General features: G+C 39.5%; 1 protein-coding gene across 1 annotated transcript in view; it reads right to left on the reverse strand.

Annotated features, from left to right (window-relative positions):
- Window positions 1-2,565: 2,565 nt before the first annotated feature.
- Window positions 2,566-21,887, reverse strand: part of BOLL (boule homolog, RNA binding protein) — a 43,605-nt gene continuing 24,283 nt past the window's right edge. Inside the window, exons 5-11 of the mRNA XM_066637552.1 lie at window positions 21,131-21,206; window positions 19,204-19,331; window positions 18,038-18,109; window positions 17,174-17,221; window positions 10,749-10,877; window positions 8,446-8,544; window positions 2,566-2,724 (exon numbers count right to left, since the gene is read on the reverse strand). Of these exons, the coding sequence (XP_066493649.1) occupies window positions 2,566-2,724; window positions 8,446-8,544; window positions 10,749-10,877; window positions 17,174-17,221; window positions 18,038-18,109; window positions 19,204-19,331; window positions 21,131-21,206 (711 nt within the window). The remainder of the gene's footprint in view (window positions 2,725-8,445; window positions 8,545-10,748; window positions 10,878-17,173; window positions 17,222-18,037; window positions 18,110-19,203; window positions 19,332-21,130; window positions 21,207-21,887) is intronic.

The raw sequence follows: 21,887 nt of genomic DNA on the forward strand, positions 1-21,887 counted from the left end.
GTGCTTATTAAAATTTCAAAACAGACCATTCTTTCAGACATAGGAAAGTCCTGTTTTATTTAACATTATGGCATTTTTCTTACTTATTTCTTAAAAATACGTTTGGAGTTATGATCACACACATTACTTAAATAATTTCTTCACCTTAAATCTATGGCAAGTATGATTCTGCTATGTATCCCAACCAAATGTTTTAAAATCAGGCTTTTAACCACAGAGCAATACAAGTGCAGTCTACAACAAATACTAGTGGCACTGTGAATGCTTGCTTTCTGTCACTCAATACACATAAGAGCTTCATAAGAAATCATAAAGTATCCTATACTCAGAAGCTAACGCTTTCCATGGAGAAACATAATAAAGAAGAAAGGGAGGGGGATTTATTAGATTCAGTTAGCTCTCACAATAATAATGTTGCCCAGATATTATTTCTTAGTTCTGTAATGTGATTTGCATAAAAAACAGAATGTACATTTTGAAAAAAAATGGTTATACCCCACACACGTTATATTGCAGGGTGTACAAGGCAGCATTTTTACTTCTAGGCATACTCCTAAAAATAACTATATGGGATCTTTTTATTCATCACTTATTTCTATTATACTCTGCGTTTTAAGATATAGTTATCCATTTTTGGCCAAGTTGTATTTCATAAAACAAGTAAACCCTGATGTATCTAGAGTTCTTTTAAATTGAATTATCTAAAATGGGAAGTCTTGGATATTATTTTTACCTGATATACAATATCAATAACTCCATAACACTAGCAGTTAGATCAAAGGATTTCAAGTATGAGTAAAGTTGTTTTCTAAATTGCATTTCTAAATACCGAGTAGTACTTGGATATCTCCATTCTAAAATTCAGGAAAAAAAATGCTTTTTTTTTGGCACAATCAAGTAAAAATGGGAACCCAAGCAAAAGATTTAAAACTCACCTTGATTGCTTGGATACAATGAGTTATATACAACTGTTTCATGATACAATTAGAAATAAGGCCATAGGAACAGAACACAAGGCCTTTTTTGGCTACTTTTATATGGTTTTCAAGGATATGTACAACTATGAAAATCCTTTCACATATATGAAGCAGTTTTCAGAGATATCAACACATTTATACATTCTAAAACGTCTGACAATATAAAAACAGAAACATTAAACTGATATTCCCAACAGTTCAAGTTATTTTTACTAGACATAAATGACTTGAATCTGGATAGCTGTAGAGTTAAACATTTTTACAAAATATATAAATTATTTTTGAATATGATCTCTTTTTCTGCCCAATAAAGGAAAAACCTTTTCAAAGATCTAGAGTGAGTATGTTACTATAAAAATAAATAAAATTTTGGTAAGAGTCTGAATTTACTCTCTCTACTTCTAGCCATTTGAAATCGTAGATAAAATACTGTCAACAAAGCAGGTAATTAGGTTGCATATATTCTCCAGTACAATGTTATAAGGCTGTTCTTAAATTATTTAAATGTTACCTTGCTGATGTAACTATTACTGTTATAATACTGACTACAAAAATTGCTACCTGACAAAACAGCAAAAAATAATCCCTTTAAAACAGTTTAAAATTTACTTTTAAAAAATGAAAATGAAATAAAAAGAGGCTGAGCTTGACATATTTACAGATGAAAGACTGGTTAAAATCATGAGTGTTGTGCAAAAACCAGAACTGGATTTCCACTCCAATTAAATACAACAGATATATTTTTTTCCTGCCAGTATAAGTTTAAGCTTAGAGATGACATTAAAAAGTCTATAAAGCAAGGAATAAACAATGAATTCTAAGTCCTTGTAGCAAAGAAGAAAATTGCATTCCTCCTCAGGACATAATATAAGCAGTGATTTATTTTTTTCCTGTGCAGGGAGAAGACAAATAGTGATACCCAAAGGTTGACCAAAGGTTTCCAAATATTGTAAAATTAATGCAAAGCTTGTATTTTTCCACATCTAAAATAACATGGTACTCATGTAAAATATTTAAGAATAGTATTAGCCACAAAAAGGGTTATGTGGATACAAGCAGTTGGTCTAATTCTCAGCTTTTAAAAAAAGAATTTTAATTAAAAAAAGAACTGATTTGATTTCAACTGCAATATATAAAACAACGTTTGCAATAAATTATGGAGGATACAAAGAAAAAAATATGCTTAAACAGAAATGGTGAACAGAATACTGACAATCTAAGCATACTTATGTTTTTAGTTTAGCAAAAAAAGCTTTAATACTGTAGTCAGTCACTCTTGTAATTTATTATGAGCATTTTGTCTTGTTTAAATTGTATTAGTAAACAGTGCATATATAGTCTGCATATTGCATTGTTCAAATTACTAATCTTTGTCACCACAGTAGTTTACCAATTGATAAAAGGTAACCATGATTTTGTCCTGCCATTTAGGTTTACTGTACTAATTGCATGTTTACAGGTGCAAGGTCTTTTACGCCCTTACAAAAAGCAAGAACGTTTTGACTTAGCTCTACTCAAATGTTGAAAGCCACAAAATTACATACCTTCATATGCTAACATATTAGTAATTTGGTAGATACCTAAGGTTCTATTTAACAGAGTCTGTAGAGGAAGGAGTAGCAAGCATTGCATCGTCTGATCTGTAATCTTTTCTAGGATGAAAGTGGGGACTTCGTGCATATCGAGGCTTCAAATTCATAGATGAAGGGTGAGTAAAATTTCTTCTCACGGAGTGCATCCTGGCTTCCTAAAAAAGGGGAAAAGGCTGTACATTTCAAAGTAGTAGTTTATTATAATAAATGTATAAGCAGATGTAGTTAAAAACATGCACATTATTCAAAACAATCAAGGTCAATTATGATACCTATGCTTAGCATTTTTTGTTTTTGTTTTTTTAAAGATACAACTAAAAATAACAGAGCTCCCAGAAGAAATGAACACATAAAATGTGACGTTATTTACAGTATCTTTTTATTGACTGCATTTGAAAGAATACATATAAATTGTTTCTGTTCTAAATCTGAATGTCCAACTAATGGCCTCCATGTCTTAACTGAGTGATGGCTGTTGGAAATAAGGAATTGCTGGGAAAACCGCCATGTAATCTTACTACGTAAGTCTCAATAAACTGCTATTTGATCAAACAATTTCTCACAGATAGAACAAGAAACTGCATCCAGTCTGAGCCATCAATAATGGCTCAATAACAATTTGTATCTGAGAAAATGAGACACTCATACCAGTTAAGTCAGAGAGTGAAGTGAAGCTTAAAGATGCAAAAGCATAAGGAACATATATTGATGCAATAACATCACTGTGCCAGCAGTATCTACTGACAGCAGAAACATTACACCAGCAGAACATTACCAGCAAGGGGAAAAATTGGGCTGACTCAGGGCACAATGGGTAAGAAGTAGCGATTAGCTCAGATAGTATGCTCCCTCAGAGATTATTCCTATCCCTGACAAGGATGTAATGTTATCCCTGCAAAAATGGTGTCATGTCAATACGCTCTTATGTCAGACAACCATTCCCCATGTACTCCAGCCTGGTTAGGATGAAGGAGGGGAATAAGCCTGTATGGGTGCAGCAGCATTATCAGTTTGGGTAGACTGAACGGAGGGAATAAGCAAATAAGGGAATGTTCCATACAGGCTTCCCTCCTGCAACTGACCCAGGCTGGTGTTGCTGCAAACATGCTCTGTGTGCTCCAAAAATGCAGGTGGATGCATGTGTAATGGGGCTCTCTCAAGAGCCTCTCTCTGCCTCTCTTTAAGCGTTACTCTAAGACAGTGGTTTTCAACCTTTTTCGTGACACAAACCCAATAAACAAACAAAGTATGAGTCTGTGGACCCACCATTGGTCCTGCCCCCTCCTGGGACTCTGTCCACTGCCCACTCATCACCGCCCACTCCCCACTCTCATTCTGCCCTCCCAGCACTGTTCACTGTAACCAAATATTCTTATTATAGAGAGTAGAAAAAGATAGCATGAAGCCTGGTACTAGTGAAAGCTTTTTAGCACAACTGCTAAGAACCTGAGCAGGACTGAGAAACCATCTCCTGGTTCCTGACAGGCGTACACTTGATGCCTCCCCCTGTACCTGGCGGTGCTCTAGTTCAGTGGCCTTCAACTTTTTTCATTCCTATAAGTTGCTGTGACCCCACAACCGAGGCTTCGTGACCCCAGTGTGGTCCTGAACCCAAGGCTGAAGAACACTGCTCTGACAGTATTTACCATATACACTCATGTATAAGTTGACCCAGGATTTTAGGATCAATTTTAAGACTTAAATTTCTTGACTTATACATAAGCATGCACAGTAATTAATATCACATCTGGTATTACTTTATAGAGGTACTCTGCCTTAAGATTCCAAACACCTAACTGGAATCTCAATCACATTCCTGAAAGTAAGTCTGCAATGATATGGCAGTTACAGTTAATCAGGAATCTAGGAGCCTCATTAGGAAGATCCCTGCCCTTCTCTATTCCCTTCAAACAATGCTGTGCAAAGCAAGCAAACACTTATGACCACAAAGTCTCTTTGTAGGAAAGATGGGATAAAAATCCACTAAATAACTATAAAATATCATGACCACAAAGTGTCCCCTAAGGCAGGGAAAAGCTGTCTTTTGCTGTTGGGGGAGGGACTTCTTGCACACTTTGTGCTCCTTCACAGCCTTGGCTCTATTGTAGGGTCACTGGCTACTGTCTGCTTGGGACCAGTGTCTCCCTGAGACCGATCCTCTTTAACGGCCACACACAAGTGTTCCAAGTCATTGGCCATGCACATGCCCAGATACTACCTATTGCCTTCACTGCTCAGTGGCTAACAGGCAGCACAGAAATAATAGTTTGTATCTCTAGTTCTGCTACAGACAACTGCAACATCCCTACCAGCACCTGCACTAGCCAGCTAGAGTCACCTCAAAACCAGAGGTACTTCATCAAGGGCAAAGGAAGCATGCAGAACAGCTCACACAGACAAACAGGCCCTCTCATCAGCGGAAGACTGATTTATCAGAATTCAAGATTGTATGAAAGGAGTAACAGAGTTTCAAATGCAAGTTTATTCCTGTAAGAAACAAGCCTGCTTGGAAATGGAAATTTCCAGTTTAAGAGATAGAAAATAAATCATTTATATAACCAAGAATTGTCCCGGGGGATAAGAAACAAAGTCAAGGGGAGCAGAGACAGAAGATTTTTGCCATCTCATCTTCTCCCCAGTCTGTATTGAGTGCAAAATCTAACCATGGATTTTATCAGCCAGCTGATAAAAAGGAAGAACTCTGCCACTATGTGATTTTTCAGCCCAAGTGTAACATATAATTTGCTGGCCAGGTCTGAATGAGCACGAATGTGTGTGAGACAGAGAGAGAGAGCGAGCACTACAGTTTATTATTATTTATTAAAAATAGTTTATTTTTATGGCATGTTATAATCAATAAAGTTGGTCTTAACTGACAACACTATTTAGAGGTGGCTCTTATCCCTCAGAGTGGATAAGATTCCCCTTCTGGAAGGGAAATGGAAGGCCTTGATCACCCTCCCCTTTCTCTCCCACCCAGGAGGCCCTAATTTGGACTTGGGGCCTGCCATGGACCTCACAGGTGCTCATGTTGCCCTTGAGATGTTTTGTTATGGCATTGGTCAGTGAAGATCCAGAACCTTCCCTTATTCATACTTGTACATTCATGCTAAAAAATACGGGAATGAACAGAGATATTAATTTTTTAAAAGACATTCTCAGGTTTGGTTGATGAAATTGATTCTGCATTGGAAGCTATACTCCACAGAGGAGGAGGTAAAAACAGAGCTACACATTTATAGAGAAGAACTGAGAAAACAGCATGTTCAACCTGGTTCTCTCTCCCTGTTCCAGTCTCAAGAGGCAGAATGTGCTAGCCGTCTTTAAGACTAAAAGAATAAGAAACGGCACTACTGAACTAAGTGTGGCAACTGTTAAAATACTGGAAGACATTACAGTGGGCTCTCCATAGCCGCAGGCTCAGCATCTGCAGATCTGAATATATCTTCCAGCCACAGGTGCTGACCTGCGGCTGGAAGGCCTCAGACATCCTGGACATGTCTTCCAGACACACCAGGGAGGTCTTCTGAAGTGTAGGGAGGTCATGTTCAACCACCCTCAGAATGCCTCCAAGATGCTTCTGAAAGGCACTTCCAGTTTGCCAAAAAATTGCAAGTGCCATTCAGAAACGTTTAGGAGGCCTTCTGAAGTACAAGGAGGTTGTGGATGGCCCCCATGCACCTCAGTAAACCTCCTGGAGGCTTCTGAAAGGCACTTCTGGTTTGCTAGCATAGGTTTGCCATGAATTTCACAATCCATGGAATTTGGTATCCATGGGGGGGGGGTGTCTTGGATACCCTGCAGATACTGAGGGCCCACTGTATTTTAGAAAGTTTTTTAAAGATCTGAATAGGAAGACTGTTAGCCCAGTTTCTGAATGTTACAAAGCTACCTAAAAGCAAGTCTGGGTAAGCCAAGTATCTACAACTGATTTTATTTATTTGCTTGATTTTTTTACAGCTTTTCTGAAATAGTTTACAAAAATTATTGATAACAACAATGAACACATAATTCAAAATCTAAAAATATTAAAACAGTATTAAGACCAACAATTACACAATAAGTAAGGTCTTCCCAAATACAACATTTTTTGTCTCTTGATTTTATGATACCTAAATTCCACTGTATTTTATTAAGAATGTATACCAAGCCAAGCAGTAACTAATCCATTCAGAATCTAATGAATGGATGTGATCATTATTCAGTAAAAAAAAAAAAAAAATCATATGTGAACTCCAAGGATATTATAAAACTGGTTTTCTAAATCTAACCTAAAAAGGTTTTAGAAATTATAGCCACTATCATTACTTACATGCACACAAATATTATTTCAATCTAGCGAGGGTCATGATACCTAGTGGAGTCTGAAGAGATGAGGTGCTTGGCTTGGGTATGGATGTGATGAATGCCCTGCTTTCTCCCCCCCCCCTTTTTTGGTGCCATTTCTAACCCCCAGAGCCCCTTTAGGATATTGCCGAGCCAAAGGGGCTGCCTTGTACCCTAGATGTAGTCACCATTAATCTGGGATGGCCCTCTTTTTGTTCAAACACCATTCCCAAACAGCCACATGTGGCTGATTGTGTACTGTCCTTTCTCTCCATCTCAAGCTTTTCTCAGAGACAACAGATCTTAAACCAAACCTCCAACTGAGATTGGTGTGTGCCCAGTGAAACATAGATTTCTTAAGATCAAGCACAAAGATGCCTGAATGTGACTCATCAGCTCTGCTATTGGAATCAGCTGCCAGTTGACCAAAGACACACCAATAAGTGTAGAAACCCAGCATTCCTGGGACAACACAAGTAACTGGCAGTAAGGATTTAATTTCTATCTAGACATGTTTAGAGAATTTATTTTGTTTTGCTTGCTCTTCTCACTCCAAGCCACTCTGCAAAGTTCACCAGTTAAGTGACAAATTGAGGTTTTATGTGCTTTTCACTTAACTACTTAAGTAGGCTCACTCTGTGGGGCAATATTAGTTACTACATCCAATTTGATCAAGCTGTTGCTAGGTGTCCACATCCAGACAAATTCAGGCATTATTACCAGACTGCTTGTTGTACTGTTCTGCCCCAAAGTTCCTCATTTTGTTTTTCTATTGGGTTTTAAAATAAATTTGCAATTTTTTTTTATTTCTTAACTGCCTAGTCCACATTCACTACGAATTCAGCAGGTTATCACATCTGATTGCTTTTGACACTACTGCAATTTGGTTTCAATCAATAACCACTTGGTTCTGTGCTTTTCTGGGTGGGAATGTCACTGATCCAGTGACCCATTCTGTCACTGACCTAGTATGTCAGTGAAGGAGAAAGCAGAAATGGTGGCACTATCCAATACACATGACTCCCCTCAGCCACTACCTCTCTTAACAGTGGGCATTACAAAGTGATGGTGGCTAGCAGGGCACCCTCCCTCATCAGCTGTTGATTCCACCATTACACAAACATAACAACTGAAGATAAAATCTAAAACATTTCTGAAAAGAAGGAAAAACAGTACTTGAATTGTTTGATCATTCCTATGATCACCATGCTTCATAGTTTCAAATCTAGCTGCAAGCAGAATGTTACTGAATTGATGTTCGGTATTATAGCCCCATCTAGAGGAAATACCTTATGCAGCTAACGTTTCATAAAATTTCAGCATGAAAAGAAGGAACAAGTGGTACAAGATCATAATGTTATCTTTGTTTATTTAATCCATTTACACTACCTTTCCAAGAGCTCAAACAAGTTTACAATGCAACATTTAGATTGCAATAAACAACACCTATACTTTATGCCCTTTTTTGCTGTCACTTCCCCATTAAACTTGTTGTGTGACTTTTCAACTAAGATACATGCAGAATGTAAAAGAAGGATTACAGATCTTACTTTAACAGTCTCAGGTTGCATCACAGGAGCTGGCATTGCTATGGCACTTTGAGCATAAACTTGGTGATATGCTGCTTGAACTCCATGATCAGAATATGGCTAGTATACAAACAAATATTTTAAAATATTTTTACAACACATGTATTTAAAAATTCTCTATGTAGGTAAACAGATGAACACAAAAAATGTGCTCAAAAAACGACTTTCATTCTACCAACAAAGAACAACTTTTGAGTTTAAGTTAAGAAAGCCTCACTAATCATGGCCTTAAAGTTTTCCTCAAAATGACTAACATTTGCAGGTTCTTTTTCTTCAGAAGTTACTTAAAAATACAGACCTAACCCTGAATTTGACATGCTATTAGTTAAGGATCAGGACTATTATCTGCACACTTTTTGCCTAATTTGGGCAAAAAGGAGGACTAACATGAGTGGGACAAATCTATAATGTATTTAAATAATTAAAGGAAGCAAGGAAACTACAAACTAAACTGCAAAATATGTACAGCATATGTGAAAAAACATCTTATTCTTCAGATTTTGCTTACGGATAAAATCGTTTATAGACAGCATTTCACCTATTCCAAGTGTTCCTGCTTAATTTCTCTCATATAAGTGAATGTACAGGTCAGCCCTCGGTATTTGCAGGGAATCCATCCCTCAACTTGTTTTAATTGTTTTCAAGTGTTTTGTAATTTTAATGTTTGTTTCCTTGTATTTTAACTTGTTTTCACCACATTCGTTGCCCTTTGGGAGGGGAAAGGCGGAATACAAATCTAATAAATAAATAAAATAACCCCCCTACAGATACCAAAACCCACGGATAATTGAATCTGTGGATAGGGGCCATCGCCCACATCCAGAAGGTGGTTGGAGGCTCAGGGAGGCAGCATGTGCCCCCCAAGCTTCTGAAAGCCTCCTGCAAGTCTTAGAAATGAAATTCTAAAATGAAAGTAAATTCTCAAGGATCTGCCTGGGACTCTACTTTTCAACCTGTTCATAAATGACCTGGAGGCAGGGCTAAGCATCGAGGTGGCCAAGTTTGCAGATGACACCAAACTTTTCCAAGCGGTGAAGACCAGAAGTGACTGTGAAGAGCTCCAGAAGGATCTCTCCAAACTGGGAATCTGGGCAGCAAAATGGCAGATGCATTTCAATGTAAGTAAGTGTAAAGTCATGCACATTGGGGCAAAGAATCAAAACTTTACATATAGGCTAATGGTTCTGAGCTGTCTGAGACAGATCAGGAGAGAGATCTTGGGGTCCTTGTGAACAGCTCGATGAAAATGTCGACCCAATGTGCAGCGGCAGTGAAGAGGGCAAATTCTGTGCTTGGGATCATTAGGAAAGGCATTGAGAATAAGACAGCTAAAATTGTAATGTCACTGTACAAATCAATGGAAAGGCCACACCTGAAGTACTGCGTCCAGTTCTGGTCACCACATCTCAAAAAGGATAAAAGTGGAGATGGAAAAGGTGCAAAAGAGAGCAACCAAAATGATTACTGGGCTGGGGCACCTTCCCTGAGGAAAGGCTACAGCATTTGGGCTTCTTCAGTCTAGAAAAGAGGCACCTGAGGGGGAACATGATTGAGACATATGAAATCATGCAAGGGGTTGATAGAGTGGATAGAGAGACACTCTTTTCCCTCTCACATAACATAAGAACCAGGGGACATCCATGAAAGTTGAATGTTGGGAGAGTTAGGACAGACAGAAGAAAATATTTCTTTACCCAGCACATAATTAGTTTGTGGAACTCTTTGCCACAGGAAGTAGTGATGGCATCTTGCCTGGGCTAAGAGAGGATTGGACAAATTTCTGGAGGAAAAGTTCATTATGGGTTACAAGTCATAGTAGATATGGGCAAACTCTGACTGCCAGAGGCAGGAGAGGGCACCAGGATGCAGGTTGTGTCTGTTGTCTTGTGTGCTCCCTGGGGCATTTGGTGGACCACTGTGAGATACAGGAAGCTGGACTAGATGGGCCTTTGGCCTGATCCAGCAGGGCTCTTCTTATGTTCTTAATGCATTTCCAGTTTTCACAAACTGTGATGTGGGTCAGGACTCCACTGGGTCAGATCTGTGGGTCCTAAACCCATGGACAAAGAAGAATGACCTGTATATTGTTCAGAGTATCAAACCTGCTCCCTAGTGGCTCAGCCTTCATCAAAATGAATCTCAAAGATTTCTAAAATGTTTAATCATGAGCAACCACTTTCTCTATGTTCTCTATCAAATTAATTAATCTAGACATAATTTTGTGGAGCAAATGCTGCTGTAAGTACTTTATTGAACATAAATACCTCTGGAATAGCAGCTTCCATGAGGGAAAGAGGAGGAGGTACACATCCACCATCCTGTGCAACTTCCAAAGGTTGATAAGTAATTTCAGAAGGATGTAGATAAAAGAATGAGGTGGGAGAAGCAGGAGACTAAAAAATGAAATGAAAAAATTGTTTTATTTACATTTATAACCTACTCAATTCTCAAAAGAACTCAGACTAAAGATAGAAAAAACCTGTGTTATAATATTCTGAAACAAGTATAAAGCCCATTATTGTACAGGGGAAAACATTAAAAATACAATAAATCCCCAACATGTGTACAGGTTGTGTTCTGAAGGTCTGTTCATAAGTTGGAACACACATGTCAAAGCAGCTGGCTCTTGCCAGCCCAAGCGGTATTACACCTACACAAAAGCACCACAAAATATGGACTATACCTACACAGAGGTGCCAATGTAACTGACCCAGAATTCTGTACCCTGGGGACCCAATCTGTTTGCAAAATAGAATTTAAGAAAACCACTGGTGTAGACAGTACATGGACCAATGGTCGAACTCAGTAGAAGCAGCTTCCTACATTCCCTCCATTCCTGCCTCCCAAAATTCTACAAGTAAAGCAGTTACTTGGAACTGTGTTGTGAATATGGTCTCGACTAATACACAAGATGGTATGATGGAAATCTAACGGTATGTTTATTTCAATTACATGTACTTTTGTTACAGTAGGTAATGGGGACTAAGGCATGGTGTCATGGGTTTCAAGGAATAAGTGAGTTTTAAGAAGAAATTTGAGGGATGTGAGTATGGAAATATCTCATAGGTTTGCTAGGAGACAATTTCAAACATAAGAGGCAACAAGGAAGAAAGTATAGCCTTTTGAGGGAGCAGGAGATTATTGGAAAGTTGAGAGTGGCTGTGCTAGAAGAGTGAAGATCACAGGACAAGTATGACAGCTGAGAGGTAGGAAAGGGCATGGTTATTGAGACCTTGGACGTTAGGACAAGGAGCTTGTGCTAGACCTGGGAGCTGATGGGAGGCAGTGGAGGAATTTAAGGAGAGGTGTGAGATGGGTGGTGCAATGAGCGAGTTGAACAACCTTAGCAGTAGAATGCTGGATAGAGATGAGAAGCCTGAGTCAGTGAAAGACCAGCAAGGAGGAGACCATAGTAGTCAATGTGAGACATGATCAAAACATAAAGTAGAGTTATGCCAAGGAGATAGAAAGGAAGGGCTGGAGTCTTGCAACAATGTTAAGGGAGAAGTGATGTAATTTGGAAACAGACTAAATATGGAAAATTCCTGTTTACTCTTGCCTCTACCCATTCCCTTCCTCTGTTGTTTCCTTTGAGTCAATATCTAGGTTGCAAGCTCCTTGGGTAGATATATAGAGTATGCTTTTTACTCTGTATAAAGCATAATGTACATTGATGGCACTATATTTATCACAATAATTTCTGTTGAAAAATGTACTTTGTACTGTAGGTGCAAGATATAAATTCTAATACTAATAATAATCATCTGACTGAATTATTTTAAAGTTATTTTTAAATTATATATTAACGGGGAGCGGCGTTAAAGCTCAGTGAAGTAGCAGGGAACCTTGGAGGGCTCCGAGGGGAACTGCTAAATAGATGTGTTTTCCAAGGACCTCAACAATGAGGTACTCTTCGTTGCCAAGAAGAAGGAACGAAGGCTGAGAGCTTGAACGGGGCAGTCTTTTGAAACGGTGGTTTCAGAGATATTTCCCCGATTGCTCTGTGCTGAATCACATCGTATCCCGGACACCATCTTTGGAGATGATTCGGACAGCTGAAGACTCCCCCCCCCCCCCACGGCCTAGATAAAACATGAAAGTGAACAAAGCCTTTAACTGTGAGTAACCAGTTCATTAAAAGGCTATAAAAAGAATTGCAATCAAGAGGTTGGAAGGAGGGAAAGACAACTTTAAGATTATTTATGTTGGCTTGCAGCCACCCAGAGGGGAAAAAGAGCGAATGTGGATTTAAAAAGCCTCTGCTGGAGAAGTTTTTTCTTTCTTCTTATTTGTAACAAGGATGATTGGAAGACAAGAGATAAAGGATCACCCTGTTGGAATGGAATGCATGGAAAAGAAATTAACAATTAATCTTTAAAGTATGGAACAATTTTCACTTTCGTTTTTGCCGCAAAAGGCTTGACTCGGTCTTGAACAATTAAAGGTATACTAACTTAATTTGACAGTGTTATTAACTTGAATTGGATTACTGACCCACCCCTTTTGGATATAAAAACTTAAAGACTATCTTTGACAAGAAGGGATGCAAGACAATAAGAATTGAATGACTCTTTAACTGTGGGAATCAGCTTGATTTGATATTGATAACAATGATCAATTTCGCTAAAAGATGTTAGCGAAAGCCAGACCTCATTAATGGAGATGTTGCGAGAATTTAGAAATGAACTGAAGCAAGAAGTTGGAAAACTATCTGAACAAATGAGGCAAATAAATTCCTCCCTGACAAACAGACAAACAAAGAAAAGTATGGAGGGGATGGGAAAGAGAATGGACCAAATGTCAGATGAAACTAAAGAACTGGAGATTTTTGTAATGAGACAGGAGATGGAAAAAGCAGCATTTATTATTAGAATGCAGAATTTTCAGGAAGAAAAAAGACGGAACTCTCAGAGAAAGAGTGCGTCCTTTCTCTGGAGAAGAATCTTTGGATTAAATTCAAAAAGAATAAAATGGAGAAAACGGAAGAAGAAAAGAGAGGGATCAAGAAATATAAGGGAGTTAAGAGGAAGAAGGAGTGAAAGGAGCAGTGGGAGGAGCAAGAAGGAAAATATCAACAAGACAGAGAACAAAGAAAATACTAAGACAGGAAGGGAAAATGGCTGAATAACAAGTGGACATTTTTTGTAGATATTAATGGACTGAATTCTCCTCAGAAGTGAGGAGTATTCCATTAATTATGTCAAATCAAGTAGATTTAAATGAAAACAAAGTTGGAACACAAATATTAAGATAATTAAAGTGGTATTAAGATAATTAAAGCGGTATCTTCTAAAGAGAATTTATATAAATTGTTTTGTAGATGATATTTAATGCCAGAGGAAGTAGCAAAAACTGTACCCTGGATCATCAAATAATGTTAGATATGCAAAGAGAATGAGGGAATTCTTTATTATATGTGGTGGTTATGTGGAAAGTAAATAAATATTGGAAAGTGATATATATTGTTACAAGAGATATTGAATTGAGTAGTACCATTCAAACCGGAAATATTCCTTTTAAATGTGATATCAGAAATTGAAGACCAATATAAGAAACATTTTATTGTACATATCAGTATAGCAGCAAGAATATTTTATGTGCAAAATTTGAAGCCTTTTTATGATTGGATAAATAATTTTAGTTAAACAATAGTGACTGTTTAGTTAAATCATTAATTAGTATAATAACAAATAGGATAATTTTTGTATCAATGATTATTTTTTTTCAGTCGTTGTTGATTTCTTTTTTGGATTGACATGTTGTAATCTATGGCCAATATCCTCATGTGTAACCTATGTAGTCCCAGCCCTAAGTTTAACCCATTTTCCTTACCTGTATCTGTAACAAATAAATAAATTTTGCACACACAAAAATAAAATTATATACAGTGGTGCCTCGCATAACGAAATTAATCCGTTCCGGAAGTCCTTTTGTTATGCGAGTTTTCGTTTTGCGAAGTGCGTTTTCCCATAGGAATGCACTGAAATTTAATTAATGCATTCCTATGGGCAAGAAAAGTCAGAACAAAGTCAAATTTGGTTTACAAAGTGTTTATTAAGTGCTCTTTAAAGGCATACATACTGTACAGAGGATTTCAAAAACGGGGGGGGGATGCTGAGTGGGGAGTTTGAAGGCTGTAATCCTGTGCACACTTTCCTGGCAAGCACAATGGGACTTACTTCTGAGGAGACACGCACAGGATTGTGCTCTAAGCTGGGGAGGACAGAGCAGCTGCACTCAATTGCTTGCTTTTGCCGTGATCATGGGGGGAAACGTGAAGGAAATGGGGCAGTGAGAGGGTGAATGAGCGATGGGGGGGATGCTGAGTGAGGAGTTTGAAGGCTGTAATCCTGTGCACACTTTCTTGGGAGCAAGCACAATGGGACTTACTTACATAAACTGACATGAAGATCCTCCCCTTACTAGGGTGAAAGGGATCATAAACTGACATGAAGATCCTCCCGTTACTAGGGTGAAAGGGGTCATAAACTGACATGAAGATCCTCCCCTTACTAGGGTGGACGGGATCATAAACTGACATGAAGATCCTCCCCTTACTAGGGTGAACGGAATCATAAACTGACATGAAGATCCCCCCCTTAAGACAAACCAAAGCAAAAAAAAAAAAAAAAAAAAACGTTTTGCGAAGCATAGGTCATAAAAATTTGTTGTGCGAGTTACCAAACTTCGCAAAACGCTTTCGTTCTGCGAGTTTTTCGCTGCACGGGGCATTCATTATGCAAGGTACCACTGTATTAACATTTTTAGGATATGAATCTGTCAAGCATTGAGGGTCAGTGTAACAAAGTAGCAGAGTAGTGGCGTAGAGAAGGCATCTATCTGACATCTGGGTCAAAGAAGATTTTGGAGCCCCACTCTGTAAGAATGCCTGCCACAAAAACCAGACGTCTCTGTTTAAAGAGTCTGGGAGTTCTTCTGAGAATTAGGAACTAATTCATAAAACAAGGAAAACTCAAAAGCAGGGGAATCAATTTGCTCAGTAGGGAGCACAATTCCTTAAGCAAGAGAGAAAATAAAAAATTAAAATCATATGCTCACCAGGGAGATTGAAGACCTTGAATAAAATTTATTCCATAAACCAGAGAATCAAATTCACTAGCAAGAGCAAAAAACTGGCCAGAGATTCCCTAGGGAGTTTTGTGCCCAAGGAAGGATTCAAACCTGGGGAACCAAACCTTCATAGTTCTAGTCTAGCATTCTAACCACTAAACCAACAGTTCCCAAACTGGTGGGTCCTGACCCACAAGCCTGGGAAGCACTGACCTATGCCCTTTAAAGGGCAGGGAAGGGGCAAGGTAGCAATGACACGATCCTCAGGATTGTGCCACTGCTGGGACAGAAGGAGGTTTTTACTTACCAGCAGGGTTTTTTTATCTTGCCCTGCAGAGGGCTCTGTGGGGCTCCCCGCACCCCCTCCAGAGACCAGCGCTACAATGCTGGTAAGTAAAGCACCCCATCTGTGCCAGCAGTGGTGGAATCCTGGGGATTACACTGCTGCTGCAGCCTGCCCCTGCGAAGACTCAAGTGGCTCCCTCCTCTCAAAAAGGACTTTAGGAACCACCACACTACATCATGCTGGCTTTCCTACTCCTGAGGCAAAAAAAACCAAGACAAAAAGCAAGGAATCCAATCAAAAGCAGGGGACAGATTACTTTGCTAAGTAGGGAGAATACGCCATTATGCGGTGAAGTCAAGTTTGCTTAAATAAAAGACATGGGGAACCCTGGAGAAATCGGGGGGAGGAGAGAGCCTGCCCACATGGAGCTGGGGAGCAAGAAAAGTGCTTCTTTGAGCAAAATGGAAGTCCCTGTTTAAAGACTCCTGAGTCAGTGTGGAGCCCCCCAGTAGGGTGGAGTCCAGGACAACTGACACCTGGTTTCCCTTAGCTACACCAATGCAAGAGGACCGTGTGAACATCTGTTCACGTGGTCAGTATGCTACTTGTGCTGCTTGCATCATGTGCCTTAAGATCAATAAGGAACAATAAACAGAACCAGTATGGTGTTATGGGTTCAAATTCTTGCTGAGCCACCAAACTTACAGGTACAGGTCCAACCTTGTTACACACAGATTTGACTAAACACAAATGGCCAATGAGAAGGAATGTGCTGATCCTTGGAAAAAAGGAAAAATGGATGCCTTTAAAATGCTTTTCTTACTGTTGTAGAGCTTTTTATCTCAACATGATGAGAAGGGCCCTTTAAATTAAAGGAAAACAGTCCTTTATAATAGTTAGAGAGAGAAGCCAGCTGACAAAACATCAATCATTCTCTCTCCAAGCGACCCCCTCCCATCCCCATGAACACATGAAAGAAAGATAATTCTTTCTAAGGGCCTGGAGAGAGACTGATTGTTGGATTGTTGTCTTAATGATTCTATCTTAACATCACAAAGGTAAGCAAGGCTGTTTTTAAATCACCTGAGCAAAGTTTTTAAAATTGATTTGCTACAGTTCCATTTTTGCCATTCACATGAGTTCTGGGAACAAAACCCTCACAAATAATGAGATTGAACCTGTAATCTTGGGCCTGTCACTACAACACAGACTAACCTGTCTAAAGGATAAAATTGGGGAAAAGGGACAAGGTATGTCACTCTTAGCACCTTGAAAGAAGGGCAGGATATAAATTCTATGAAGTCACAGATAATGGATACTGAATATAATTACCTGTGGAATACTCCACTGCCATTGTCCTGGAAGACACTGTGCAGGAGCCTATGGTAATTGAAAACAGGAATGTATTTTAATACTGCAAGGTCAAAAGCAACAATCCATGCATGTACACAGCTTGTATAATAAAATAAATACTGAAGACATTAATTATAACATAGTAGACTGAAATACAATAACACAATGGTTCTCAAAAGTTTTAGCACCACTTTTTAGAATGAGAATTTGTCAGAAAGTGATGTCATGATCAGAAGTGACATGATCAAGCAGGAAAATTTTTAACAATCCAAGGCTGTATCCTACCCACACTTACCTAGAAGTAAGTCCCATTTACTATCATTGGCAAAAGCACATACATAGTAGCCTGTTAAAAGTACAAAGCTGTAACATTTCCCCAAAATGCAGTCACTTACCATGGTGGCATCAAGTATAATACATTAAAAATAAAATACTGAAATGAATGGGGACCCACCTGAAATTGGCTCATGACCCACATAGTGGGTCCTGACCCATAGTTTCAGAAACACTGCAACAACGTGATAAAAGCCAAGGTGGACAAGCTGGCAAATTTTTACAATGTTTCTTCTTTAAACAACACAGAATTGCACTGGGGCACCTAGAACCCCGGTGCTGTTTGCCCAGCCTCCCCGGATGCGCTTGAGGCAGAGGCAGGAAAATTGAGGCAATCCATTGGCTGCCAGATTGATTGGGAGTGTGGCATGGCTGTTGCTGGGGCCAGCGAGGTCTCCTTGGCTTTAGTCCACTCCTTTTCAGCAAACAAATTTTCACAATTGCAAACTGGTCTGAATCCAATTTCACCTTGGTGCCATAATCTCACCAACAACATATTTCAATTTTTACCTGATAGTGATATGTAGGTTGTTGATAAACAGGCTGGGCTACCATCACAGGGGAACTGGAAATAGAGCGTGACTTTAAAAGAGAAAAAATAATTACAACATTACAAGCATTCTATTAAAGTACTAGAATTATTTTTTTTTCCAGTGCAAATTTCTCCTTCATTAGCATACAGCATGGTCCAGCTTACATCTGAACCAATGCCACTTAACTACGGTTAGCTTTGAAATAAGAAATCAGGGTTTTAAGCTTGTTTCAGGCTAACTATGGTTAAAATTAGGATTGGTGCAGAATTTGTGCAACACCATGGTCAATGATAAAAAGAGAGAAAATTTGCATAAGGGGAGTGAATGAGCCTGTGAGGCATTCTTGACACATAACTGAAAGGTCAAGGAACAAAGTATCAGTTCATACTACATGTGAAGTAAGGACTTAATTTTGTCTTTGCTTGGTGTTTCATAGCCTCAGGCATGCCCACAAGCCTGCTCCTCCCCTCTGTGTAAGACAGAAGGAAAGATTCTACTTCCTGTTTTGGTTTACAACAGCCAGGACTGGCAGTAATATCTGAATTAGTTAATTCTGGTTTCTTTTAACATAAAAGAGGATCTGAACCTAGAAACTCTGGGTAGAATAAGTCAGAACTGGCTGGGTTAGACATCAAAGCAGATCCTGGCTTGTTCTAAAATGAAACAGAAAGTAGAATCCTTCCTTCCCTTATGGACAGAGGGGAGCATGAGCATGGATGTTTGAAGTTATAGGATGTCACATGAAACCAGAATGCGATCTTGACTTTGCATGACATCTCAATCAGCCCAAGTATTTCTGCAATGCTCCTAATTTCAGAAATTGTCAGGAGTACTCAGAAGACCTACAGGTGGGGCCACCATATCCATGGATTAGTTATCCACAGTTCTGGCTCAAAGCAGGTCCCCTGGATTAGGACCAACCTAAGGCAACTGGAGTTGTGTTCCGGTCGCCTCTGAAGCTTCTTCCGAGGCCTGTGGAAGATGCAAATGGCCTCTGTGGGCCTCAGAAAGCATTCTAAGGCCTCTGGAAGGCCTTAGAGGTTCACTTCCGGTTTTGCATGAAAACCAGAAGTGACACCTCAGCTCAAATATACCAGCACTACCTTAGAATCTCAGTATATCACAATGTAAAAAGTTACTTACAGGCCATGGCTGTGGAACAGAAGCAACTTCAGGTGTATGAAAATAAGCTACTCCATTATGATATGTATAAGGATATCCAGTTGAAGTGGTCAAGTACATTGTTCCAGCTGCTGGCATTATACTTGATCCTAAAATGTGCAATAACAGAATAAAAACGCACAGACATTTTCCATACGTAAAATACAGCAAAGAAAACAGGATTTTTTAAAGAATAAAAGTTGGGAAAATTCTAGTAGATATTGTCTTGGATTCAATGGAGCACTTATGCATGCAGACTTCCACCATGTGATAAGCAGGGTTCTTAAATTACCATCTCTCTCCCCACAACTACAGCCCTCTGCACCACATCAAACTCTGACGGGTCCCCATCTCTCAAGAGTTGCTTTACAGGTGGTGCAAGGAACTACAGTGGGCAGGAGGCGGCCAGAAATCAGAATTCTGAGTAATTTGTTAATTAGTAAATTACAAAAAGTGTTAATTTAAAAATTCAACTCACTGCTATTTAAAATGATGTTGTTATATAATATTTTTAAAAGAATAGAAAAAGTTGTATGAAACAGAGTAATGTAATAAGAACAAAGACTGCTGGGCCACTATCAGGCATATGCCTTAGCCAGGAACATAGGTATCACTAGTTGTCATCCTGTGTGGTCATGGTGTCTCCCCCATGGTCTTCCAAAGGGCAGATCTCCAAGGAAATGGTGGGAGAAAGTGTGGTATTTCTGTCTGCCTGTTCCTGACAGTCATTGATTAGGCTAGCACAGGGGTGCCCAAACCCCGACCCTGGGGCCACATGCGGCCCTCAAGGAGCCCCCAGTCTCCAATGAGCCTCTGGCCCTCCGGAGATTTGTTGGAGCCCACACTGGCCTGACACAACTGCTGTCAGTGTGAGGGCGACTGTTTGACCTCTCGCGTGAGCTGTGGGATGAGGGCTTCCTCCACAGCTTGCTGTTTCACATCTGTGATACAGTAGCAGCAGCAAAGGAAAGGCCAGCCTTGCTTTGTGCAAGGCCTTTTATAGGCCTTGAGCTATTGCAAGACCTTCATTCATTCATGTAAGTTCATCTTTAATATATTCATTTATGTATACTTATGTAAATATATTCAAATTTTAAATGTAAATTAATTCTTTTTTTCCCCGGCCCCCAACACAGTGTCAGAGAGATGATGTGGCCCTCCTGCCAAAAACTTTGGACACTCCTGGGCTAGCACATACCTTTGCCTGCTCCCGCCACTGCCTCTGCCTGCTGTGTGTGGGAGCCCAGCACCAGAGGAGACTCCTTTCACTGATGAGACTCTCTTCCCCTCCCTTCTGTTCCACCTCATGTTCCTGAATGCCATTCTGCCAACTGCAGCCACTGCAAATATCGGCAAGCAGTTCCCACTGCCTGGGGACTCTCTCCCCAGTCATCTCACACTATACTCATTTCTGGCACACAGGACTTGCCTGGCTGCCTCACCATGCCTCTCTCTTCACTGTCTCTGTCTTCTCCTGCTGCAGGAGCAACAATAGCACCTAGCCTCATTCAATACATTTCTAGGAGCCAAACAATATATGCAGCTTGCAAGTAACAGTTTAGCCTCCCCAGCTATAAACAGTCAATTTCATCCCACCATGTTGTCCCCTACTGTGATTTGCATTCCCTGCATTCCCCTAGTGATGCTACTGCAGGCATACACCACCATCCTAAGCCTGAAAAAGGCTGGTCATTTTACTAAGGAAATTTTTATGTTTACTAATCCTAGACACACTTCTCTGGGAATAAATTCCAGAGAAATTGACTGTAATGGGCCTTACTTCTGAGTAGACACACACAGGATTACACTGTAAACAAAACTGCAACACTGGCACAGGTTAAGTTTTTTCCATTACATTTACCATTTCCACAAAACGGGGAGGGGGGCAAGCAAGCAAGCAAATACATACGAGGAATCCCTACTTGTTGTTTTCTTATTGCTGGACCAATATTCAGTTTCTTATCCTTATAATTTAGTTTTTCAGCCTAAACCAAAAACAAATACATATCACGATTTCCTTATAATAATTGTTTTACAAAACGTAATCAACAAATTAATGTCCAAACAATTGTTTATTTACAAACATACTAATCATGCAACAACAAGGATTTATAGATTTCTGTTATCTCACTTCAAATACAGGTATAACCTAATTATCCACAGATTTTTCACCCGCGGTTTTATCTCAATGCAATGAGAAGGGCCCTTTAAATTAAAAGAAAAAAGTTGTTTAACAATAGCCTCGTTAATGAGAGAGAGGGCAGCCAACTGAAAATCCATCAATCATTCTCTCTCCAGGCACTTAAAACAGTTTCACTCCAAGGTAAGCCACCCCTCCCTTCCCCCTGAGCATGAGAAAGAAAGATAATCACTTCACATTCTTTCTCAGAGCTGTGCTCTGGTTGAAGGGAGGGGTTGCTGGTTGCTGGCTGAGTGAAACCTTTCTAAGCACCTGGAGAGAGACTAATTGATGGATTGTCTGCCTAATGCCTCTGTCTTACATCACAAAGGTAGGCAAAGCTGTTTTTAAATCACCTAGCAAAGGGACATTGATTTTTAAATGGATTTGCTTTAATGCAATTTTTGCCATCCACATGAGTTCTAGGAATGGAACACTTTTCCAGGGCTGTTACTAGTGTCTCTTCTGCATCACTTCTTAGACTGTG

Source organism: Tiliqua scincoides, chromosome 1 (genome assembly GCF_035046505.1).
Source record: "Tiliqua scincoides isolate rTilSci1 chromosome 1, rTilSci1.hap2, whole genome shotgun sequence".
Classification (NCBI taxonomy): domain Eukaryota; kingdom Metazoa; phylum Chordata; class Lepidosauria; order Squamata; family Scincidae; genus Tiliqua; species Tiliqua scincoides.